The 22,811-nt window shown below is 42.6% G+C and overlaps 3 protein-coding genes across 3 annotated transcripts in view; all 3 read left to right on the top strand.

The window, feature by feature from the left end:
* Positions 1-8,522, top strand: part of dars1 (aspartyl-tRNA synthetase 1) — a 34,976-nt gene extending 26,454 nt beyond the window's left edge. The window contains exons 10-18 of the mRNA XM_088930634.1: positions 1,327-1,438; positions 3,701-3,835; positions 4,677-4,824; positions 4,988-5,134; positions 5,812-5,854; positions 6,173-6,253; positions 6,373-6,484; positions 7,344-7,415; positions 8,010-8,522. Of these exons, the coding sequence (XP_088786760.1) occupies positions 1,327-1,438; positions 3,701-3,835; positions 4,677-4,824; positions 4,988-5,134; positions 5,812-5,854; positions 6,173-6,253; positions 6,373-6,484; positions 7,344-7,415; positions 8,010-8,101 (942 nt within the window). The 3' untranslated portion in view covers positions 8,102-8,522. The remainder of the gene's footprint in view (positions 1-1,326; positions 1,439-3,700; positions 3,836-4,676; positions 4,825-4,987; positions 5,135-5,811; positions 5,855-6,172; positions 6,254-6,372; positions 6,485-7,343; positions 7,416-8,009) is intronic.
* A 2,473-nt stretch (positions 8,523-10,995) lies between these two features.
* Positions 10,996-18,097, top strand: mcm6 (minichromosome maintenance complex component 6). Its single transcript, XM_088931210.1, has 17 exons — positions 10,996-11,192; positions 11,808-11,954; positions 12,068-12,178; positions 12,475-12,724; positions 12,966-13,131; positions 13,295-13,440; positions 13,529-13,679; positions 13,904-14,045; positions 14,224-14,365; positions 14,892-14,999; positions 15,411-15,566; positions 15,762-15,890; positions 15,997-16,158; positions 16,408-16,543; positions 16,774-16,938; positions 17,069-17,208; positions 17,447-18,097. The coding sequence occupies exons 1-17, from the start codon at positions 11,095-11,097 to the stop codon at positions 17,555-17,557; spliced, it is 2,460 nt and encodes an 819-aa protein (XP_088787336.1). The 5' UTR covers positions 10,996-11,094; the 3' UTR covers positions 17,558-18,097.
* A 1,335-nt stretch (positions 18,098-19,432) lies between these two features.
* Positions 19,433-22,789, top strand: LOC148822468 (uncharacterized). The gene is made up of 3 exons (XM_088931213.1): positions 19,433-19,537; positions 21,116-21,347; positions 21,979-22,789. The coding sequence occupies exons 1-3, from the start codon at positions 19,489-19,491 to the stop codon at positions 22,136-22,138; spliced, it is 441 nt and encodes a 146-aa protein (XP_088787339.1). The 5' UTR covers positions 19,433-19,488; the 3' UTR covers positions 22,139-22,789.
* The last annotated feature ends 22 nt before the right edge of the window (positions 22,790-22,811 follow it).

Raw genomic sequence — 22,811 nt, forward strand, 5'->3', positions numbered from 1 at the left:
AAAAACAATGTGGCTTTAGTTGTTTAACTTCGGCAGTGAGATTTTTTTACAGCCACGTGTCTCTTTAAGTAAGTATGAATCCTGCTTAAGCATGACTGCAGTTAGCTTTTCTTACATTTGAACAGGGGCTGCTGTATAAGATGTCCAGTGGCGTTCCACACAGTACAATCTGTTTCAATGAGGTGCCTTAGCAGCACTCCAGGGAATGAGATTCAAATCTTCGGTCAGTCTGTCTGAATAGGAATGTGTGTTTCAGAGACAAATGCAGAAGATAGTAGGGCTTAAAATCTCCATCTCCTGGGCAGAGGAGAAAGGCTGGAGAAGATGCGTCTTGAAATACTGGACCACATTATAAGGAATGAGATGCGAGATGGTGTTTGAATGAAGAGCTGAGTACATGAAATCAGATGTCTCGTGTTCAGCCACGCTGCGTTGGGACTTTTGCATGTGAGAAGTGTTTCTGGCTGGACTTGTTTTGTTCTTGCCCCCTGGCTTGTGTACGGTGTGTTGTGCTGTCGTGACCTTGGCTCATGGAACCCACTGCAGCTCCTGGGTCTGTTCCTTACCAGCGGGTGGCTGGCCAGTGTCCCTGGAAGGGGAGCCCGTCTGAGTCGTGCCACCTGAGCTGCTTGTGCAAGAGTGACAAACGCATTCCTTGGCTGTAGCACAGATTTTCAATGGTTCAGCCTGTGAAGCTCAACTTGAGGCTTCTTTGTGCTTTCTCAGTAGACTGTATTATCTTTTTTTGACAAGAGTGAGCTGTTGCCAGATCAGACAATTGCACTTTTCTTAAATGTTCCACTGTAATTAAATCTGAATTAAAATCAGAGATAAACCTCAAGTCATTATTCTTGATGGGTGAGGGGAAGAGGAGATGTGATAATGGTTTCATATCATTCTGTATTTCCATTTTATGTTTTGTTTTTCCTGTGGTATTTCTTTTGCACCCTTTATTTGAAGTTTTCAGTGTCATGTGTGTACGGATGAAGTTAAAGCCTTTTTCGATTTGTCATGAATGAACATGCTCTGTATAATTCAGTCAGACATGGGATTAGGTTTGTGATCAGTGCTTACTTAAACTTGGATGCAAGCAAAAAGAAAGGCTTGAATCTTAAGCACAACTGCCTTTCTCATTCAAATTAAAAATCTTATGAAATTCAAGTTCTTATTTCCAAGTCAAACAAGTCTAGACAGAAGTAATTAATAGACTAATTGTTGCCGTAGCCCTCTCTGTTTTCATGTGGGCATCACTGTGAGTGAGGTAATCTCGGGGATGATTCAGCTGGAGGCCCAGTCATGGGTGTTTACTTGTTTTCTTCTCCACAGACTACGACCAGCCAGGCCATCTTCCGCCTGCAGTCCGGCGTCTGCCAGCTCTTCCGGGACACACTCATCAACAAGGGCTTTGTGGAAATTCAGACTCCCAAAATTATATCTGGTACTTTGCTCACATGCTTCTCTGTGTCCTATAAATCGTCGTGTGAAGAAGCCATGCTGTCGTGAAAGGGTTTATTCTCTCGTCTTTCTTCCATGACTTCATCTGTCTCTGCAGGGTGCTGAGAGAAAGGTAGTGTGATGAGACATTAATGTGCAGCTGGGCCATGATCCGCTACTCTACTGTTCTGTACTTATTCCCTGTCCTTTCTCTTGGACACAGACATCATGAGATCACATTCACAGATCTCTGATCTGTGGTTTTCAATTGCATCAGGAATATATATATATAAATTAAATGTTTTTATTTAACAGTCCGAGGCGAACAGGAAACAAATTCTCATTTTTGCTTGCTTCATAAATCTCATTGTCTTGTGGATCATGGTTTTTACACTAGTGGAGCAGTTTCACTTTTCAGAAGAAGATTCTGTTCTGCCGGTTTTCTCCAGATGTCTGTTGCAATTCCCCCAGCGGCCCGACAAGCAGGCAGTGTTATTTTTTTTCCTTCCTGCCTGAGCCTCTGGGATTGTAAACCCTATTTTATCACCAGCATATTGACCTTTTCTGGTGCCAGGGACCCCTCTCAAGGACATTTTGCTTTCTGCTTGAAAGGTAAAAACTTGATGAGAGGTGAACTTGTGTGCACCTGCAGTTTGTTGTAAAGAGATGCCACTGGCTGCTGATAAAGCCCCAGAGACAGGCTGGGCAGCCTTTTCCAAGTGTTTTATTGCAGGTTAATGGCACAGCTGTCTCAGAGAGAGGTCAGGGCTGTTTCCTCCAGACAGCTGACTCGTACACCTTGAACTGCTGAGTTCCATCCTGGGTTATTTCTTTCCCAGCTCAGAATAACTTTGATTCCTTGTTTGCTGCTGGCATTGAACGTTATAATAGATTCTGTTTGATTGCTATAGGTAAGACTGCATCTCAAGGCCCTCCTACACTCCGTGATTCTTGTAATAAAGCCCAGGTTTTGTGAATCATGCTTCACCGCTTTTAAAGAATAACATTTGTCATTTTTAGGAACTGAAGCATTGCAGTACCTTATATATTTCACCAGTTCTGAACATGCAGTTCCTATTTACACCCTTATACCATTAACTATTCTCCTTATACTTGAAGGAATAACTTATCATTACAAGGTGAAGTAGAGCTATTAAAATATTCAATAGAGTAAACTCGCCGACTTGTATATTGGGAAAGCAGTCAAGTGAACTGAGCTGGAGTGGCCAACCTGGTCCTGGAGACCTACAGTTTTTTTTTAGGTCAGCCTTAAATTGTAAATTTTCTGAACACTTGAAACAGTTTCATTTTGACTACAGGATATATTTTCACGTGTGTTTTAGAGATCATTTGAAATAAAAATATCAAAGACCTATAGATCTTAACTGGTTAACTTACTAAAATGATCGAAACTCATTGTGTTCTGAATCTTTGCAAACAATTGATTTCAGGCTGACCTATGAGAGACCTGAAGGATTATGACTCTGCAACAAAACAATAGAAAGAGACTTTCTGTGGCTGGGCAATTCCTGGTCCACTTTGAGAGTAGGGGAGAATTTTATTGCCTTCCCCAGCCAGAATAATTACCAGCTCTCTGTTCTGCTGGGAACTGCTGCAAGCCGTACAGTTCCCTCCCCAGTGCTGTGATACCTAATCACAGTCTCAGATGAAGACAAAATCTAGCTGGTAGAATTGGCCTTGTGCAGAAGGAATGTGCGTGTGACTACACAATTTTTAAAACCTTGCATGATTCTTTCCACATGCTATTCTTGTTACAAGATCATGAACCCATTATTTAGTGGAGGTTCCTAGTATTTTGGATAGTAAGCATGGGAAAAAATGTTAGCAGTCTGTAAGCAACACAGGCATGGTGGTGTACCTTGTGCTGGAGAAAACTTGCTTCCTTTCTCTTTTTGCTTCCTGATTCTGTCTAGCCAATCAGACATCAGGCTAATGAACTTTTGAATTTTGAAATGACACGTGCAGTTTGTCAACATCTTTGAAACGATTTCCTAATGCACCGTAGCAGACTGTCTTCTGATTTGGGTAGTTTCAAACTTTTTAAAACAATTTGATTACCAGTAGGTCATGAATTATGAAAAACTGTATTTTACTTATGTCTTTTATTTTATTATTATTTGTAATAATTAATGATGAAATCAGATTATTTTATTAAAATAATAGAATATTTAACATTGTTGTTTAAACAACTTTTTTTTTTGCTTTTATATTTTATAATAATTTTTATAAATAACTTTGTTTTCAGCTGCCAGTGAAGGAGGGGCCAATGTTTTCACTGTTTCCTACTTTAAGACTAGTGCTTACCTGGCTCAGTCACCTCAGCTGTACAAGCAGATGTGCATCTGTGCTGACTTTGATCAAGTGTTCTGCATTGGTCCTGGTAAGAACCTTCCTGAACCTTTCAGTTCCTTCTGCAACCAAATGCTGAACCACTTGCTGTCTCCAGAACGTCTGCCTTCAGAGGATATTTTAGCTGTATAGACCAAGACTCTTAGACTTTTACCTCATACTGCTAAATGTTGAAATGCTGAAGATACTAGGTCCTCCAAAAGCTGAGTGGAACACCCCTGGTATAGAGACAGCAATGAAAGGTCTATTTGTTTTTTCAGTTAATATCTCTTGTGGCAGTTCGTTTAGCTGCCTGATGATTGAAAATACATTTCAAAAAAGCCTATTAAGACCAGGTATCAGATGACAGTGTCACCAAGGTTTTAACAATGGAAACTCCCTAAAATTTTTCAGTGTGAAGTAAAAACCCTGCAGCATTTTTATTGACATCTGGCTCTTCAGACTTCACAGATATGACTCTCTAGGGACCTCTTGTGGGTAGTCAAGTAAAAACTGCTGCAATGGCTTTTCACACCTACCAACCTCCCCTAGACTGCTAAACACTGAACTGTAACTAACAGTGTTCTTCTGGTATTTAAAATAATTTTCTTCACAAGTACTACTTATGCAATAGTAGTATTTTGTAAATTAACTTTTGTGATGTATGTGTTTAATTCAGTTCCAAGGTTACAGGCTCTGCTAAGGCAGGGTTAAGCCCATAAGTATGACACGAGAGTTTTACCATGTTATTGTATCACTTATTTTCTCTTTAACATTATAGTTATCAGGTTTGAAAGCCAGTCATAAATTTTAATAATTTAGAAAATACAGTTCAAAATTTGCATCTCCTGTTTTTAACTACATTTTCATAACACTTTCTCTTTTCTAACAAGTGTTCCGAGCAGAAGACTCCAACACCCACCGCCACCTGACTGAGTTTGTAGGCTTGGATATCGAAATGGCTTTTAACTACCACTATCACGAGGTGGTGGACCAGATCACAGACACCTTGGTTCAGATTTTTAAGGGACTGAGAGACAGGTAAACGGGGTTAGCCTTTTCTGAGATGTTCTATTCATGAGCTTTTATTTCCTCGAGTCGGTGTCCGTCAGAACTCGACAGGATTTTACACGTTAATGCTGCCATCTTGTGGTGAAAAAAGTGTATTGCAAGTGTGGCCTAGCGTTGTACGTGGATATCGCAGGTTCCAGACGGAGATCCAGACGGTGAATAAACAGTACCCCAGCGAGCCCTTCAAGTTCCTGGAGCCCACCCTGCGGCTGGAGTACAAGGAGGCGGTGGCGATGCTGAGGGAAGCAGGAGTGGAGATGGGGGACGAGGAGGATCTCAGGTTAGAGAAAAATGGGCTGCGACTCTTCTTTCCCAAAAACATCACTTCAGACTTTAAGATAAGAGATGAGATAAGATCGCTTTATTGGCCATTTACAATTTCTTGTATTAGGAATTTGTCTTTTCGCTTACCACAACTTGCTCTCCATGAGACACACAGACAGGGAGAGAAGCTTGGGGTCACAGTTTGTGCTGCACAGGAATCAGTAACTTGCAACTCTAAATCACAGCATGTCGAGGTCTTTCCTGGACTAGACTGAACACGAATTCCAGCGGTCTCAAACCACTGTCCTGCTGGGGCTCATGGGACTGTACCCTTCCCATGAGCCCAGGGGAAGTGACTTTACGTGACCTGTAGTATGCACAGCGCACTCGCGGTATTCACTGTGAGCTGTTCAGCATTTTTACACACAGAATTTTGTGCTGTGTATGTGTTGACCTGAAATGCAAGGTATTTGCTATTTTTTTTTCAAAAAGGCTTCGTTGTTTATGAAGCTATCCTTATGTTATGCATTATCCAGGACTGATATTCAGGTTACAGGAGCCAGCAAGGTTCAGATCTAAACGTCTTGACTTGGCTTTCCGATTCTCTTTCAGTTCTGGCAGAGTTTATTAAAAAAATTATTCTGATCAAAACTAGGTGTTTTTGTGTTAACTTTTTTTTTCTTTTTCCTTTAGCACACCAAATGAAAAGCTTCTTGGTCGTCTTGTGAAAGAAAAGGTATGATAAATTCACTTAACAGCAGTTACAGCAAAACCACCCAGAATATGATACTTGTGATTCTTGTGATTTATCGATGCATACATCATGTGTGATGGATATTTTTTAAGATTATTGAAGACCTGGAGCAAGACATACTCCTTTACAAAAAGAGTGGTGGAAGTCTGGAACAAGCTGCCAGTCATGCTGTTGAAGGGTTGGATGAGATCCTAGGATCAATGGGCCAAATGGCCTCCTGTCGTTTGACACTGTTCCTGTGTGAATTCTGCATATGTGTCCGTGTGATGAGCCTGAGGGCTGCTCTCTTCCCTCCTGCAGTATGACACTGACTTCTATGTGCTGGACAAGTACCCGCTGGCTGTCAGGCCCTTCTACACCATGCCAGACCCCAACAACCCTGTGAGTGTCAGAGTTCGTGCTCTACACACTGGCCTCTTTCATTACAGCTGCATACAAATACTTCAGCGATGAAAAAAAAAAAATAAAAAAAATAAACAATGAGTAAAACTCTCTTTCAGAAATACTCAAACTCCTATGACATGTTCATGAGGGGAGAAGAAATTCTGTCCGGAGCTCAGAGAATCCACGATCCTGAGCTGCTCAGCGAGAGAGCCCTGCATCACAATATCGGTAAAAGAACAGTCCTCGAATTTAATTTAGAAATCTTTGTTTAGATTATGAAACTAAAATCAAATAGAACCCTTTGTTACAAAAGAGAATCTACTGGCAACTTTTATTGTTTGCACAGACTGCCCAGTGTAAGTCCTTTAACAACTTACACCCACCTGGCAGTGTGATCTGGCAGAGTAGACCATGTTCCAAATGACTAGTTGGCAATATCCAATCAGCACACTGATGCGTCATTTGACTGTGGGCTGAATGATAAAGCTGACAATGGAGACAACAGAGACCACAGTTGCCTAGACTCAGGATTATCTAGGATAGTCCAGTCATTGCTAATCCTAAATATTTAATTGTACAAATGTACAAAATCTTAAAACATTTAATTGAATGCTTTCATAAAACTGTTATTTTTTATAATGGAAGTTTCTGTTCTATCCACCTTGTATATTAACCTACACATAATTATAACAACTTGCTAACAAAAAGAGAAGAAACATTGCTTTTCCTCCAGCACTTTTACTTAAGACACTGTTCACAAAACATGTGATGAGATGCTGCTCAGATTACTGGCAGTTTGTATTCGATATGAGCTGTCAGGCTGCTGGAACTGGACATATGTCCCATAATGACTGCAGAGACTAGATTGCTGTGGTTTATGAGTTACTAGCACATGAACAGAAATGATTAGCAAAGCAATTCTTGGGGTAAGGTTTCATTTAATTAACTTCAGAGATTTGACGATTAATTATTTACATAATTAGAAATCCCAAGTTTTTGCTGTTAAAACTTGATGTACCTGTATAACATTGTGTTCACTTCAAAATGACGGGATGGTCTATATTCTAAAGCCCTGTGTCCGTTGCAGACCTTGAAAAAATCAAAGCGTACATCGATTCCTTCCGCTACGGTGCTCCTCCTCACGCAGGCGGTGGCATAGGTGAAGTATCCACTTCAAACTTGGTCACCTCTCTTTTGCAAACAGGAATTTGTGTAGAGAAAAAAAAAGTCAAATTCTGATTATTTTTCAGTATTTTCTGACTATGAAAACAATCAACCACTTGGTGGCACTGTGTCAACCAGTTTAAGACTTAGTTGAAAGTGAGAGAGTTACTTTTACTCACCTGATCTTACTGTGATTATGTTAATAGTGATATTAAAGCATATTGTGTCCTGCATTACAAGAAACTATCTCAAAATGCAAAATATGGCTTATGAATTCAGAAGTAGAAAATATACAGATATTGCATTTATCTGGTCATGGAAAGAATATACTAATGCCTTAGACTTTTCAAAACATCCTTTTAATGAATAATCTTGTTTTAAAAATCAGTGGTGAATTAAGTTTAAAATCTTTTTAATCTTTGCTTTGTCTACATTGCGTATATTTCAGTGCTTAAAGCCTACATTACATTTTTACAGTGAAGAAACTTTTAATTTCATTGTTAAGGCTCAATAGCGAGAGATCTGCATGCCATCTGTTCTGGAACACGAGCTCTTGTTTTGCACTGACTGTGTGGGTCCTGTGTCACAGGCCTGGAGCGAGTCACCATGTTGTACCTGGGGCTCCACAACGTTCGCCAGACCTCCATGTTCCCCCGCGACCCCAAGCGCCTGACCCCCTGAGGAAGACACATGGCTGGACTCTCCACTCCCATCGTCTGCTGTCAGACTGTTCAACACACATGCTGTGTACAAACCAGTGCCACTGATTCAATAAATCAAGCCGTTTTTAATCATACTAATTAGTAATTAAAGGATATATTTGGGGATTTGAACTTAAACACTGAAATTCTACACCAGTTAACACTGACTTGAAACAACTCTAAAGCATTTATACAGCAGTTATTTTTATTAATGTACTGTTCTAAGCATTTTTATGGATTTCACTCAATTGCAGTATTAAGGTCACACTTGTACGATTCTTCATTTATGATTGTGCACACTGGAAGGCTGTTTAATTATGGAAATGGAGTAGCAGATTAAGAGATTTTCAATTTTAACAGTAAAGGCCATTACAAATATGAATTAAAGCAATAGAAAACTACACATGGTGTGTTAATTTATTTCTAATGTAAGAGCTCCTGAAAGGCCCCTAGAGAAAATACCACCTTCTTAATACGCATAGTGGATTAAAACAGGTTTTATGAAACAGGTTTATGAAATTAAGGGCATGATGCCCCCCAGGTCTACAGATCTTCTTAGCAGCCTGTTCATAGTTTCTTTTACTGTTGTAGACCTGAAAACGGGTATTCACAGTCTCCAAGTGATGTCTGTGAGCCAAGTACTGATTGGATAGCATCTTTTATTTGATAGATGCAATAAATCTAGTTACCTGAATTGAGCCTTAGCCTTGTACTTGATTCGGACCGCTACCTGAGCCCTAGCTTTTCCATTGACATTCCCTCCATACCAGAGTTTTCTGAATTGAGCTTAGTTAATTCAGATCAACTTTAAAAAATCTTAGCAGCTGTAAAACAAGCTCTTGTTGCCTATACCCCACCCCTCCTTTGCTGAAAGTTTGCCTGCCAGGAATCTGTCCTTTGCTTGTCAATTATCATCAATGGGTGCATTCCGTACCGCTTTAAAGACTCCATCAGTCATTCCTATATGAAAGAAACCGGTCTTGGATTCTGATTCTATTACAACTACAGACCAATTTCTAATTTACCACTTCTGTCCGTGAGGTTTAAGAAAATGTGGTTGCACATCAGTTACAGGCTCACATAATAGCTAATGGTTTGTTTAAATCATTCTAGTCCGGTGTTTGCCCTAATCATGGCAGTGAGACTGCTCTTATCAGGGTTGTGAATGATTTACCCATTGCGTTCAACTCCTGGGCTAAAAGTATTCTTGTGCTCCTTGATCTTAGTATGGCTTTTGATATAGTAAATCATTCTTTGTTGTTCAAATGCTTGCGAACCTTCAGGTCTATCAATTGACTGTTTTTAACTGGTTCCACTGATATCTGACTGGCAGAGTTTTGTTTTCCTTCGTCCTTATAAATCTCATCACCCCAGTCAATCAGTGTGCCACAGTCTTGGGCCCATGGCTTCATATTTACATTATATGTTACTTTACATAAAGTATATTGAATTTTATTATATATGCAAACATGGCATTCAGTTTCACTGTTATGCAGATGATGCTCAGATTTATGTGAAAACTTCTTCCTCCTCTGGTCTCATCCTCTGTCACTTATCTCTAAATATCTCTAAATAGTGACGCAACAGAAACTGGACTGGTGGACTGGTGGGCACAAATGTCAGCTGGAAAAGCTCAAGGGCTTCACAGTAATGGGGGATGGCTTCCTCATTCATGTGTCAGCCATTGGTAAGGAATCTGGGAGTCACACTCAATAGTCTGCCTTTTGAGCCCCACAGGAAAGATTTTTATTATTTTTTGTACCTCAGAAATATTGCCTGCACTAGGCAATATCTGACAGATATCAATGACCGATGGTGAGTGTCTGATTCACACATTTATAACATCAGAACTTGGTTTCTGCAACTGCTTGGTCTATAGGCTCCCCAACACTCTTCTCAGAAAGTTGCAATATGGCCTACTGAGTTATATAATTCAATATCAGATCTTGTAACTGACTTTCAAGGCTCTAAATAATTTGGCTCCACCTTACATTTCTGAACTCCTCCGTGTTTACACTCCCTCCTGTAGCTCCAGTCGGTCGAGGCTGGTCCTCTGCTTCCTGTACCCAGCACTGAATCTGCCTGTTGCTGCCTTTTCTGTCGCTGCTTCTTTGTTCCGGAATGCATTTCCTATTAGACAGATTCTCTGACTCACTTCTAAACTTTCTAAATAAAGTATAAATAATAATAACACCTGGGACCGCATTTGAGCCCCTGTGGCGATCGGGGCTTTATTATTATTATTATTATTTTTACGTCATCATACATCCCTAATCACGTTTCTAACGGATCGTTAGCTTCAGTGCTTAACCTGAGTAACTGTGAAATTCCTGTATCTTTACATTTTAACGCAGTTTTACTAGTCGTGCGTTTATTAACAACGCTGTTGTATACGAGCCTATAATAATAGTAATGTCTTACCACTGAGTCAGAAACCCGTTTCGGTACACTCTCAGTAAGAAACTTCATCCTAAATATTTTGTTCGGTTTTAAATTGATTATTCAGTTTTTGTTCGGATGATCTGTAGTAAAACCGAAATTACGCTGCCCTACACGCTTGCATTTCGGAGTTCACGTCTGTATAATCCTCCGTTTCCGAATAGTAAGGTAATTTCTGCATTGTAACGATTATTTTGTTGTTGAGCAAGAACAGAAATCGAACACCACAACATAAAAACTCGCAAACCCTCTCCATTTTGTTTCTTGCCCGGATGTCGTACCCTCCTCATGTCTCATACAGGTTTTCATTGTAAGACACACCCACTCCACATCGGGGATCTGATTGGCCCAAAACTCGCGGGAAGGCGTCGATGTAAAAAACGATGGTTATGATTGGTTCTTGGTGGCGGGAAAGCAAACACGTGGGAAATTGCTCTGGCGCGAAACTTTCTCGGAGCACTGGAAGTCTGGGGCTGCGTGCCTGTGTCTGAGTTTTTTATTCTTTTACTGTGCTTATAAGGGTTTTAAAGAAACATGGATCTTGCAGAACCTGCAGCGGGTGCTCCTGGACAGCAAATCAAAGACGATTTAGCAGAGAAGTGTCAGAAGTTATTTCAGGATTTCTTGGAGGAGTAAGTGGTTAAGATTGAAACTCGACTGAAAGTGTGCTGCAGCTCCTGTAGTCTGCTCCGTATCCAGAAAAGCCTATACGGATTGTGCATTAATAACTGTAATACAGGATGAGTAGGATTTGGTGGGATCTTTAATTCTTTCTCAAGAATAACTTTATTGATTTTTCGTGCGTTCATTAAAATCAAATTGAAATATTATTCACCCTTAATGTTGGGATTCGGTAGTTTATCGTGCCAACATGTTTTTAAGTTGTGCGCCCTGTTGTGAATCAACAGCAGTGAAGTCATATTGACTATAATTGTTAATCCAATAGTTTTGTGTACAAAGAAGTTCCGTGTTGGTTAAAAGTGTCTGAGTTTTTTTGCAGTGTATTTAAATACGTTTATGTCACGAAACCTTTACTTAAAAAAAAGCCAATTTCAGCCACTTCAACTCAAGGCCAGTCTGTGAAGGGGTTAAAACGCATCGCTGTAGCGTTGCTTTGTGCCGATCACTGTTCGCTGTGCGAGTGCGAGTTTGCGAGAGCTGTTTTTAACGTTGCACTTGTAAAGCTTTGTGTAGCGACGGTGGAGTTGCTGCCCGGCAGTGACAGGATTCCTCTACTCGTGTCGCAGGTTTCAGAACAGCGACGGCGAGGTGAAGTACCTGCGGGACGCGGAGGAGCTGATCCGGCCCGAGAGAAACACGCTGCTCGTCAGCTTTGCTGACCTGGAGCAGTTCAACCAGCAGCTGGCCACCACCGTGCAGGAGGAGTATTACAGGTAGCCCATGAGCTGCATCGGAACGAGCACGCCGCTGCCCTGTGAGGTGTTGATTGCTGTCCGCGCCGCTTGTTTTCTCATTTTCCCTAAAAGCTTTTATTTTGATCTTTCAGAGTGTATCCCTATGTGTGCCGAGCTGTAAAAAATTTCGCCCGAGATCATGGAAATGTTCCAGCAAGCAAGGAGTTCTATGTGGCGATCCAGGATGTTCCCACCAGACACAAGTAAGAGACCACGACAGCAGTGTTCTCCACGCAGTGGAGTGAAGGAGAAGCTGTTGGATGTCTATGATTGGCCCAGTGCAATATGATCGCAGCTGTTACAGTTCACATAGTTTAAAGCTCACAATCCCAATGCTGGGTTTGTTAGTTTTTTGGGTGAAATTAGTTTCAAGCCTGTGCTGTGTGTGACTTTAAGCCTTTGCCTTTGTTATAATGGGTGTGAGGTCTGAGTGATTTTTCAGTGGTAGGCTGAAGAGGGCAGTAGTGTGCCTGTACTGTGATGTCTGTCCTGTGCCCAGGATCCGGGAGCTGACCTCAGTGCAGATCGGGTCGCTGGTGAGGATCAGCGGACAGGTGGTGCGCACTCACCCCGTTCACCCAGAGCTGGTCAGCGGCACCTTCCTGTGCCTGGACTGCCAGACCGTGGTGAAGGATGTGGAGCAGCAGTTCAAGTACACCCAGCCCAACATTTGCCGCAACCCGGTCTGCAACAACCGGCGCCGGTTCATGCTGGACACCAACAAGTCCCGGTTCATCGACTTCCAGAAGGTGGGTCGCGGGCCTGGGACTGGGAGCTCTTCAGTTTCTATCCTGAAATGCTCATCCGCACTGTTGCTTCATGCCCCTTGGAGTTCCAGATAGAAAGCCATTGCTACCCATCGCAAGTCTGTCTGTAACCTTGGTGCTGTGGTGCCTGATAAAGGCGCCCTTGGATCAGAGGATGCAGTCCTTCCTGCTGTGCAGGAGTGAATGTCGCTCCAGTTGTAACCTTGACGGTTTCGCGCTCCAGGTGCGAATCCAGGAGACACAGGCGGAGCTGCCGCGTGGAAGCATCCCTCGCAGCATGGAGGTCATCCTGCGCTCTGAGGCCGTAGAGTCAGCGCAGGCGGGGGACAAGTGCGACTTTGTGGGCACCCTGATTGTCGTCCCAGATGTTTCCCAGCTGGCCACACCAGGTACCCGGCCTCTTCTGACACTGAACTTCGCGACCTCATGAAACACTGGGATCTCGAGTGGCATGGTTGATTTCTTTTTGGTTTCAAGTTGCTTTTAAGGTAGTGACATTGTTAAGTCACTACACTAAATTAAACTCCTGATGTTCCCCTGCTGCTGTTGCAGGTGTGCGGGCGGAGACGGGCGCTCGCCCCTCTGGCTCGCAGGGCTACGAGAACGAGGGCCTGCGGGGCCTGCGAGCTCTGGGCGTGAGAGACCTGTCCTATAAGCTAGCCTTCCTGGCCTGTCACGTGGCTCCAACTAACCCCAGGGTGAGAGCGACACTTCGTGGTTCTATGGTTGTTTTCTGCAGTTAGCTTGTCTTTGAGAGACGGTTGTAAGAGATTCTCTTCGTTCCAGTTTGGAGGAAAGGAGCTACGAGATGAAGAGCAGACTGCCGAGAGTATAAAGAACCAGATGTCTGTGAAGGAGTGGGAGAAAGTGTTTGAGATGAGCCAGGACAAGAACCTCTATCACAATCTCTGCACCAGCCTGTTCCCCACTATACATGGTGAGTCTTGAGGAAAATATTGGAAAAAGTAGCCTTTAGAAATATCTAGATTTAAAAACCTAATTTAACCTTGTGTTAATTTAGTGCTCCACAAACCTGAGTGCTAAAAATGCATTTTGATCAGTTTTAACTTTAGCCATTCCATGCTGGCATTTGAGCTGGTGTACTTTTCTACATGTTGAAAGCAGTGAGAGCGTGGCTGGTGAGAGTGTTTGTGTTGTCAGGCAATGATGAAGTGAAGAGGGGCATCCTGTTGATGCTGTTTGGAGGAGTTCCCAAGACCACCATGGAGGGCACCTCGCTGCGAGGGGACATCAACGTGTGCGTAGTGGGCGACCCCAGCACGGCCAAGAGCCAGTTCCTCAAGTGAGTGTGGATCCCGGGGAGCCTGGTGTGGCAGGTCTGGAGTTGGAGGTCGGAGTGTGCCGAGCACGAAGCTCTGCCCTCTTTGGTTGTAGTTGCATAGAGCCTTGGTGCTGCCTGTGTGAAAGGAGAGCCATCTGTCAAGCGTGAGCTCTTAGCGGCTCCGTGCGTCCTCTTGCAGACACGTGGAGGAGTTCTGCCCCCGCGCGGTCTACACCAGTGGAAAGGCGTCCAGCGCAGCAGGTCTGACCGCGGCTGTGGTCCGGGACGAGGAGTCCCACGAGTTCGTCATCGAGGCGGGAGCGCTGATGCTGGCTGACAACGTAGGTTTCGGCAGCTTCCGTCTGTTTGCAGCATATAAACGCGCGTCATTAGGAATTCTGTTTTCTATAATTGGCTCACCCAATGTCGAGTGTCTGTGGTTTATGGAATAATAACACCCTTATCTGTGGGTCGTGCACTTTAGCTGTGCCTGACATTTTAGAAGTAACATGATGCAACAGACGCCTTTATATTCTGTATTCTTATTCGTACTGGATTTGTTTTTAAATGAATTTAATTGCTGGTAAACAGCTTAAAACTCTATAAAATAATGCCCATCACACCTGCCAGCTTTGGAGCTGTGATATCTGAACCCTCACACCTGTACTGTGCCAGGTGGTAATGTTTCACACCTGCTGAAGCTGCAGCAGTTATGTCAATGCCAGAATAACATCATGGGAGTTACAGGAGGAGGCCAGTATGTTCTCATTGTTGTAACAGAGATCTGGACAGGATTTGAACCTAGAATGGGTGGAGTGTTCTTCCTGTGAATAGCAGCCAAGTGTCCAGCCTGTGTGTGATCCTCAGGGTGTGTGCTGCATTGATGAGTTTGACAAGATGGACATGAAGGACCAGGTGGCCATCCATGAAGCCATGGAGCAGCAGACCATCTCCATCACTAAAGCTGGTGTTAAGGTGAGCAATTGCCAGAGAGATACGCAGAACAATTATTGGTTGCATTGCTGAACTCTTTCTAGTTTTATGGATTTGTAGTTTTTTCATCCCAAGAGATCCCCAAGTGCTGCACACCTAGGCCTTTTTTAGCTGTGAGATCTGATGAGATCTGGCTGCAGGTTGGAAGTACTGCTGACCCCATTATGCCTTTTCAGATGTAATTGAAGCCATTAAATCTGAAGAATGCAGCACAAATGTATTATTTTCTTGTGGCCAGCAGTATTTTGCTGGCCCGGACTCAGCATATTGCACCAGTTTGTGTTCTTTTCACAGATTTCTTAAATGTAGTGTTGTTTAAGGTAATAGTATTGTAACTAAAAGTACTCTAATATTAAGTGTAAAAATGGGGTTATTCTTATTTTTCTTACACAGGCCACCCTAAATGCTCGGACCTCCATCTTGGCAGCGGCAAACCCCATTGGGGGGCGCTATGACAGGTCAAAGTCCCTGAAGCAGAATGTCAATCTCACAGCACCCATCATGTCCAGATTCGACCTCTTCTTCATTCTGGTGGACGACTGCAACGAGGTGAGCAGCAGCGCTTTCCTGCCGCTGTGGCCGCTGTGCACAGTGAGCTCCTGAAGAACAGCAGTTGGCTGTAGGACTGGCAGTAACAAGGGCTTACCTCCCCCCGTCTCTACTGGAAAACTGATTGGTGTCTGTGATGGGCTCTGCTCTGCTGAACGGCTTTCTGACTTGCTCAGGCCTTATGCATTTCCCCAGGTCACAGATTACGCCATAGCCAGACGTATAGTGGACCTCCACTCCAGAGTGCAGGAGTCTATTGACCGCCTCTACACCTTGGATGAGATCCGCAGATACCTCTTGTTTGCCAGGCAGTTTAAACCAAAGGTGAGTAAAAATAAAAAATTGCCTTTTTCCAAATTAAAAATAAACCTTAATCGTGTTGTATTGAAGGACTGGTGATAAACCAGGGTTTCTCGTGCTTTGCTGCCAGATCTCTAAGGAATCAGAGGACTTCATTGTTGAGCAGTACAAGCGCCTGAGGCAGCGGGATGGTTCAGGCGTCGCCAAATCAGCCTGGAGGATCACGGTCCGGCAGCTGGAGAGCATGATCCGCCTGTCGGAGGCCATGGCCAGGATGCACTGCTGCGACGAGGTGCGTTTCCCCGAGAGCTGGGCGTCCCTCTAGGCCCCTGGGCATAGACTCGTTCAGCTCACGCAGAGAATGCCTTTCCCAGCGTGAGCATGGCATGAAGAGAGCAGGCAGGCCGCTACAGCAGTTATCAGCACACCCTTCCAGAGCAGGTTGCATGTTGTGTGCCTCTGCGCTGGCTCTTCTCACTGGCTGTACTGCCCTGTGCTCTGATGAGGAAACTGCAGCTGTGTTTTTCTTTCTGCTTCACAGGTGCAGCCAAAGCATGTTAAAGAAGCCTTCAGGTTACTGAACAAGTCCGTCATCCGGGTGGAAACGCCGGATGTCAATTTACAGCAGGAGGAGGAGGAGCCTGAAGAGGAGGAGGAGGTGGCCGATGGAGTGGATGGTACGGCTCAAATCGCTAGAATTACACCGGCAGGCAGTTTCAATCTTGGATTTCCGTTCAGATTAAGTTTACCGAATAAAATAATAAACTCAACCTGTGTTTTAATTTATGCCCTATTGCTTTTTAATAACTGAAGTAGTTGAACTGAGACTAGACTGTGCACACTGCAGAAACCGAAGCCCCACTGATATGGCTCAGCCAGCCAGACTAGGATGTGTTGGTTTCCCCAGGTCACACTGTGCCGGCGGGTCTTAACGGTGAAGTGAATGGAGTCGCTGGCCATGCTGACGATGGAATGGACACTGCTGCTGGGAAGCCCCATTTGCGACTGTCGTTCACAGAGTACCGTCGAATTTCCAACCTCATCGTCCTCCATCTGAGAAAGGCAGAGGAAGGTCAGCACTATTCCACTGTTAAAACTCTTCATTTCTTTTTAAATACTGCTTCCTTCCTTACCGAGGAGGGAGGAGGCAAATTGTTTAATAGGCAACATCTGAGTTTTTTTTTTCTCTCGTTTTATTGCAGATGACGACGAATCTGGGCTGAAGAAAAGTGCAGTTATTAACTGGTACTTGAAGGAGATAGAATCTGAAATTGATTCTGAAGAAGAGCTTATTAATAAGAAGAAAATAATTGAAAAAGTCATTCACAGGCTTGTTCATTATGTAAGTTTATTTTTTCAGTGTTTTTGCAATTGGGTTGGGATTTCTTTAACTCGATCTTAAATTAATCGTCAGCTTGTCTGATTATTTCTGATGAGGAAGCTGGTTCTTCGTCTTTGGCATTTTGTAAGCTGAGATTTTTTTTTCTCCAGTGAAATTCCACCATGACGTTCTTATGATTTAGACCTGCTCCTTGTTCAGGGCAGTGACTTGTTTTAAGTTCAATCACTTGCTTTTGCAGGACCACATTCTCATCGAGTTATCGCAGAGCGCACTGAAGGGCTCCCAGACAGCGGCGGAACCTGAGGAGGCGTTTTTGGTTGTTAACCCCAACTATACACTGGAGGACTAAACTGGAGAAAATACTTCAGTCTCAGTATTGTCAGACATTTGAGAGAACATGAAAGTGCTGAAGAAACAGTTTAAATTCAGATGATTTTTGGTTGGAGTTTAAAATTCTTGTCGAAAGTGATGGGTAGAGTTGTGGTTTTTGTTTTTTGCTTTGATTTCTGCAAAGCATTGTTGTTATTAATGCATTCAACACAGTCTTTTCCCATTTAAAAGTATTTATCCTTACTTGAGGATCTTGGCTTATTGTTTTGTAGAGCAGATTACACCTGAAACTGCTTTAAATTTAGTGACAGGTTAATGTCATTCCAGTGTCTCATTTTACCTGTTTTATGCACATTGTATATACCTAACCTTCAATCTGTACTTTTTCATTGTTTTTTTTATATTTTTAGATTTTTGTTAAAGACTGCAAATTTATTACAGTCAGCTGTGTGTAACAGTGCAAAATAGCTTTAAATTTTGTTTAGTTTTTTTAGATAATTTAAAAACTTGGCTGTTTCTTGTGTATGTGACATAGCTTTTAATGAATTGTCTTCTCGTATCTGAAGTGTAATGTCCTGTTTTTTCCGCCATTGACAGTTCTCTGAGAGAGGTTTTCTATGGACAGAAAACTGTATTTGAATGTGCAGTTTCCCAACTTGTAAGTGTTCAACCCTAAACACTGCTGCCCTGTGCTTACTGAACTTATAGGCATATATCTGATTTATTTTCAGGAAAAGTATTGGAACAAGTGATGCATGCAGTCGGTAGCTTCGTTGAGTTGAAATTGAAATACAGCATTCATATGACACAAGGCTGAGCAGATCTGCTCATACTCGTCATACTGCATCTGTATGCCTATTGTACCCTGTAATTGTCATGATGTCGCTATAATTTTGTTTCCTGGTTAAAACTCTGGAGACTAGTGGTTACACAAGGCCTGAGCTGCTTTTCACTAGTCCTTAAGGGTTTATATGTGACGCTGATCGATCGTTAATGCACATTGTCGTCCTGCGGTTTACTCATGTATATGTGGGTACGTTTTTTTTCAGTCGATTGTTAAAGCAGACTTCCAACTCGTTTAGCAGTCCACGTATATTCTTGGCAGCAAATTAATATTTTTATATTCATTTATTTATTTAAAGCAATTATGCTAAGTAATGACAATACAATTCTATCATTGTATACCGAGTGCATTGACGAGCACAACCTGGTGAAGACTCGGAACAGCTGTTTTAAATGATCGGGAGTTTTCGCCTCAGCGCAGCTCCCGGTATCACCTGCCCCATTTCTGACACAGTGCTAAACTGTGTCAATAAATAATGGACAGACAAGAACGGGGGCAAAGTATTTAAATGAATTTCAGCGGATATCTGAAATAGTTGCAAAGACCGTCCTGACCTTCCGACTTGCGCAAAATTGTGGAAACGCTCATGGTGAATCAGATGTATTATAAATCACTAAATCAAACTAGTTCTAGACTACAAAGGAACAATAGGTTTATTCCATGCTGAAAAGAGAAGGAAGAAAACACAACGTTTCGGCCGTGCAGCCTTTCTTTAGGTGTGAGCCTCACCTGTGTTTTTGTTCTCTTTTCAGCAGGGAATAAACCTATTGTTCCTTTGCAGTCTACGCATGCTGACGCAGCCACCCACCTGAACTAGTTCTAGACTAGCTTGATAATCTTTCATTTTAAGGAGCTTTACAGAATAAATAGCAGAGATGTAAGAAAGTACAGCTGCCCCAAAGAAATATAAATGTGAATTATTGGCTTCTTTTAACTAGCCTAAACTTAACCTAGAACAGCAGCAGGTTCAGGTACGGGTTTGTTTGAGGCACTTTATATAGCAGAGCGAAGCTAACGAGCGACACGGGCAGCACTTGCGCCTGCGTGCTGCGGAAGACAGGCGAAATGCGGAAGAGCGGTGCTTTCTGGGAAGTTATACAATAAAGATGGCGGCGACCATTGGACGGATGAATATTCGCCTCAGAACTGCTGGAGGTTAGTTGGAAGGGCTATTGCAACATGAAGTTTTCAGAAGAGGGGGTCATTCGGTACATTTTGTTTGGTTGCTGGGATCTAAGTGATACAAGGGTCTCATCCAGACGTTTCTTTTTAGAGGCCAGGATTTAGCTTGGGCAGCATAGTCAGCTTAAAGAGTCAATGAAGTACTTTGCCATGAAATTCACACAGATAATTTAACGATTTTTTTAACATAAGGTAGTCTTGTGTTCACGTCATTAGCAACCTAAAGAAAGGAGTTTCCACTTCTGCACTGGCAAGAGTTATCTTAAAAGGAAACAGCGGTCCTAACTTCTCAGACCTGTTATTAAATCTCGGTAACAAAATTAATTTACGTGATCGCAAAAATTTCCAAATCAAGCACAAAATCGTAAACCTTGTGAAAGTACTGTACGGTCTCCATTTTGTCTCAAACCACTGGTCTCGCCACAGACGAAAACAAGAGTTCATGCAAATTGCTATTTGAAGCGGTGCTTCCTGCTCACTAACTTGAACTTGAACTTTATTGTTAGATGTAACCGGTACATGTAACTGGTACGATGGAATTCCTACAGAAAGTCTCTTGATTGTTAAAAAAGTGTAAAAACACAAAGTGCAGACTGCATCAAGACAATATACAAACAAACAGTAGGCAATGTACAAGTAAACATTACAGACGTGTAAACAATGACTGGAGATGTGCAATAAACAAGAAATTATAATGAGGTAGATGGTGTAGGTGTGGTCCGAGGGGCACGGCCAAATGTGTTCGCCAGTCGCACTGCTTGTGGGTAGAAGCTATTGAAGAATCTGCTGGTAAGTGTCTGTATGCTCATGTATCTCTTGCCTGAGGGCAGTGGGGTGAAGAGCTCATGCCCAGGGTGGTGACTGTCCTCTGTGATGGCCAGAATTCTACCACAGCAGCGGTCCTCATAGAGCTGGTTAATCTCAGTGAGACCACAGCCGATGATCTTCTGGGCCACATTCACCATTCTCTGCAGTGCCTTTCTCTCTCGAGAAGAGGTGTTGCCGTACCACACGGTGATCCCGTTGGAGAGGATGCTCTCGATGGTGCAGTGGTAGAAGTTCACCAACACAGGTACTGGCATGCCCCATCACTTGAGGTACTTCAGGAAATAAAGGCGCTGCTGAGTCTTCTTCAAGATAATGTCCATGTTCACAGTCCAGGTTAGGTCATTAGAAATGTGAATTCTCAAAAACCTAAAGCTGGTGACTGTTTCCACTTCCGTTCCATCAATACTGAGTGGGCTGTGAGTGTGTGGCCTGTGTCTCCGAAAGTCCACTATTAGCTATTTTGTTTTATTCACGTTCAAGTGCGGGTTATTGCTATGACACCACCTCAGCAGCTGTACGACCTCACCCCTGTAAGTCGACTCGTCATCATCACTGATCAGGCCTATTATAGTGGTGTCATCTGCAAATTTAATGATGCGGTTGCTGCTGTGTCTTGCTGTGCGCTCGTGAGTGAACAGGGAGTACAACCTTGGACTCAGACAGCAGCCTTATGGCATGTACAGCTCAATAAGCACATGTAGATGCTTTTCATTTTGTTTTCAGGCACATGTAAACTCTTCACAAAGCAGTTTCTCCAGAGACCTCTGCTCTCGGCACCAGCTGTTTCCATGCCGAGTCCCGCTCCCGTCCTGCAGACCTGGAAGCACTTCCATTGTCATCATGGAAGTACGCTGAGGTGTTCCAGAACAGATCCCAGAATGCCAGTGCACGGCCAGCCAGAGTACATTCCCAAACGCAAGGCCAGGAACCCCATGATGAAAGTTGGGCTCGCCTGGTAATAGCTTGCATTATTGTGGAAGCTCTGCAAAGCTTTTTGAGATAACTCTTGTTTTTCTTCTACGTGTACATGTGGTGTAGCGGATAAGCTTTGTCAAAATCGTTATTAGGTTTGGCACGTCCCTGTTTGTATTTAATTTATGTGCAAACGGTTTGCAGTTTCCTCCTTTGGCAATTTGCACTTCATATATAAATAGCATAAATTGCAGTGAAGCTGTGTTTATAGACTATTGCTGTGTGGTCAGATTGCTTCCTTTCATTTGTAAGCTTTTTACGTTCTGAAGTTTGATCTTTCAAACTACTGGTTATTTAATATAATCAATTTAATATATTGTGCATGCTTTGAATCATACGTTGATTTCTTTCATTGTTGTGTTGATAATTTCAATCTTAATTATATGCTGAAGCTTTTAGCAGTGCCTTGCCCCTTCAGACTGGTGCTACAAAACACAAACAACAAATGCGTTATTGTTTTTCTACTTAAGGAAAATTGCAGATCTTTTAAATCTGTCATTCCATAAAATGAGATGGAGATCTTTAATAAAAGCAGATAATGAGGGAAGATGGAATGTTTTCAGTTTCTGAAATGCATTGGCATTTACACACATTTCTCTTTGCTTTATTTTCAGGATCATCGGCTTGCCATCGGGTATAATCACATTTCTCCTTGCAAAGAGAGAAGTAGATAAGAACCGCTTAAAACAACTGAAAATTCGGCAGAGGATGAAGGCTGCAAACGAAGGAGACTATGACAGTGAAAGATACAAAACAGCCCAGAAAACTCAATGACCACCAACACAGTTTGAACATTGTTACAAGTGTTATAGCCCCTTCCTCCTCAATACATACTGAACTTGTTTTCAAAAAGCTAATTTCTTACTGTTCAAAAACCTTTACAATAACCACACTACCACTATTGTAGAACCCTGTCTATGAGAGCTAATTAATCACGCCTCAAAAATGGACAAAGTATTAAACTTTCCTAATGTGACTACTATATCAAACCTCTAGTAACCACCCTTCAAACTACCTGTGAAGGACAGGTGTTTTCCCAGACATGACACACAATGCAGTTAATGCTGTGTTGAAGTGTAAGCGTTTTTGGTTACAGAAACTAAAAAAGAAATGTGGAGTTTCTTTTCACAGTATGGAACTGATATAACTGATATAGAATTTCTAAACTCTGAAAACTTATCTGATGGGAATAGTATGTGTGAGATGCAGAGGTTAAGGTAATGTGCTTGTGACAGTATCAAGGGTTCATGGTTCAGATGCTGGTTGTGCCACAGACTGTTCTGAGCAAGTTACTGAACCTCATTGGGGTCTATGGTGAGGTGTTAAAAACAGGGTTGCCTTATTGTATACAGGTCTGTAGAGTTAGTTGTTGCTGCCTAATTTTTCACAGTCTCTGCACTGCTTTGAATAAATGTCTGTTAAATATCTTGGCATTATATATTTTCCT

Source organism: Atractosteus spatula, chromosome 13 (assembly GCF_055471065.1).
Source record: "Atractosteus spatula isolate fAtrSpa1 chromosome 13, fAtrSpa1.hap1, whole genome shotgun sequence".
NCBI classification, from domain to species: domain Eukaryota; kingdom Metazoa; phylum Chordata; class Actinopteri; order Semionotiformes; family Lepisosteidae; genus Atractosteus; species Atractosteus spatula.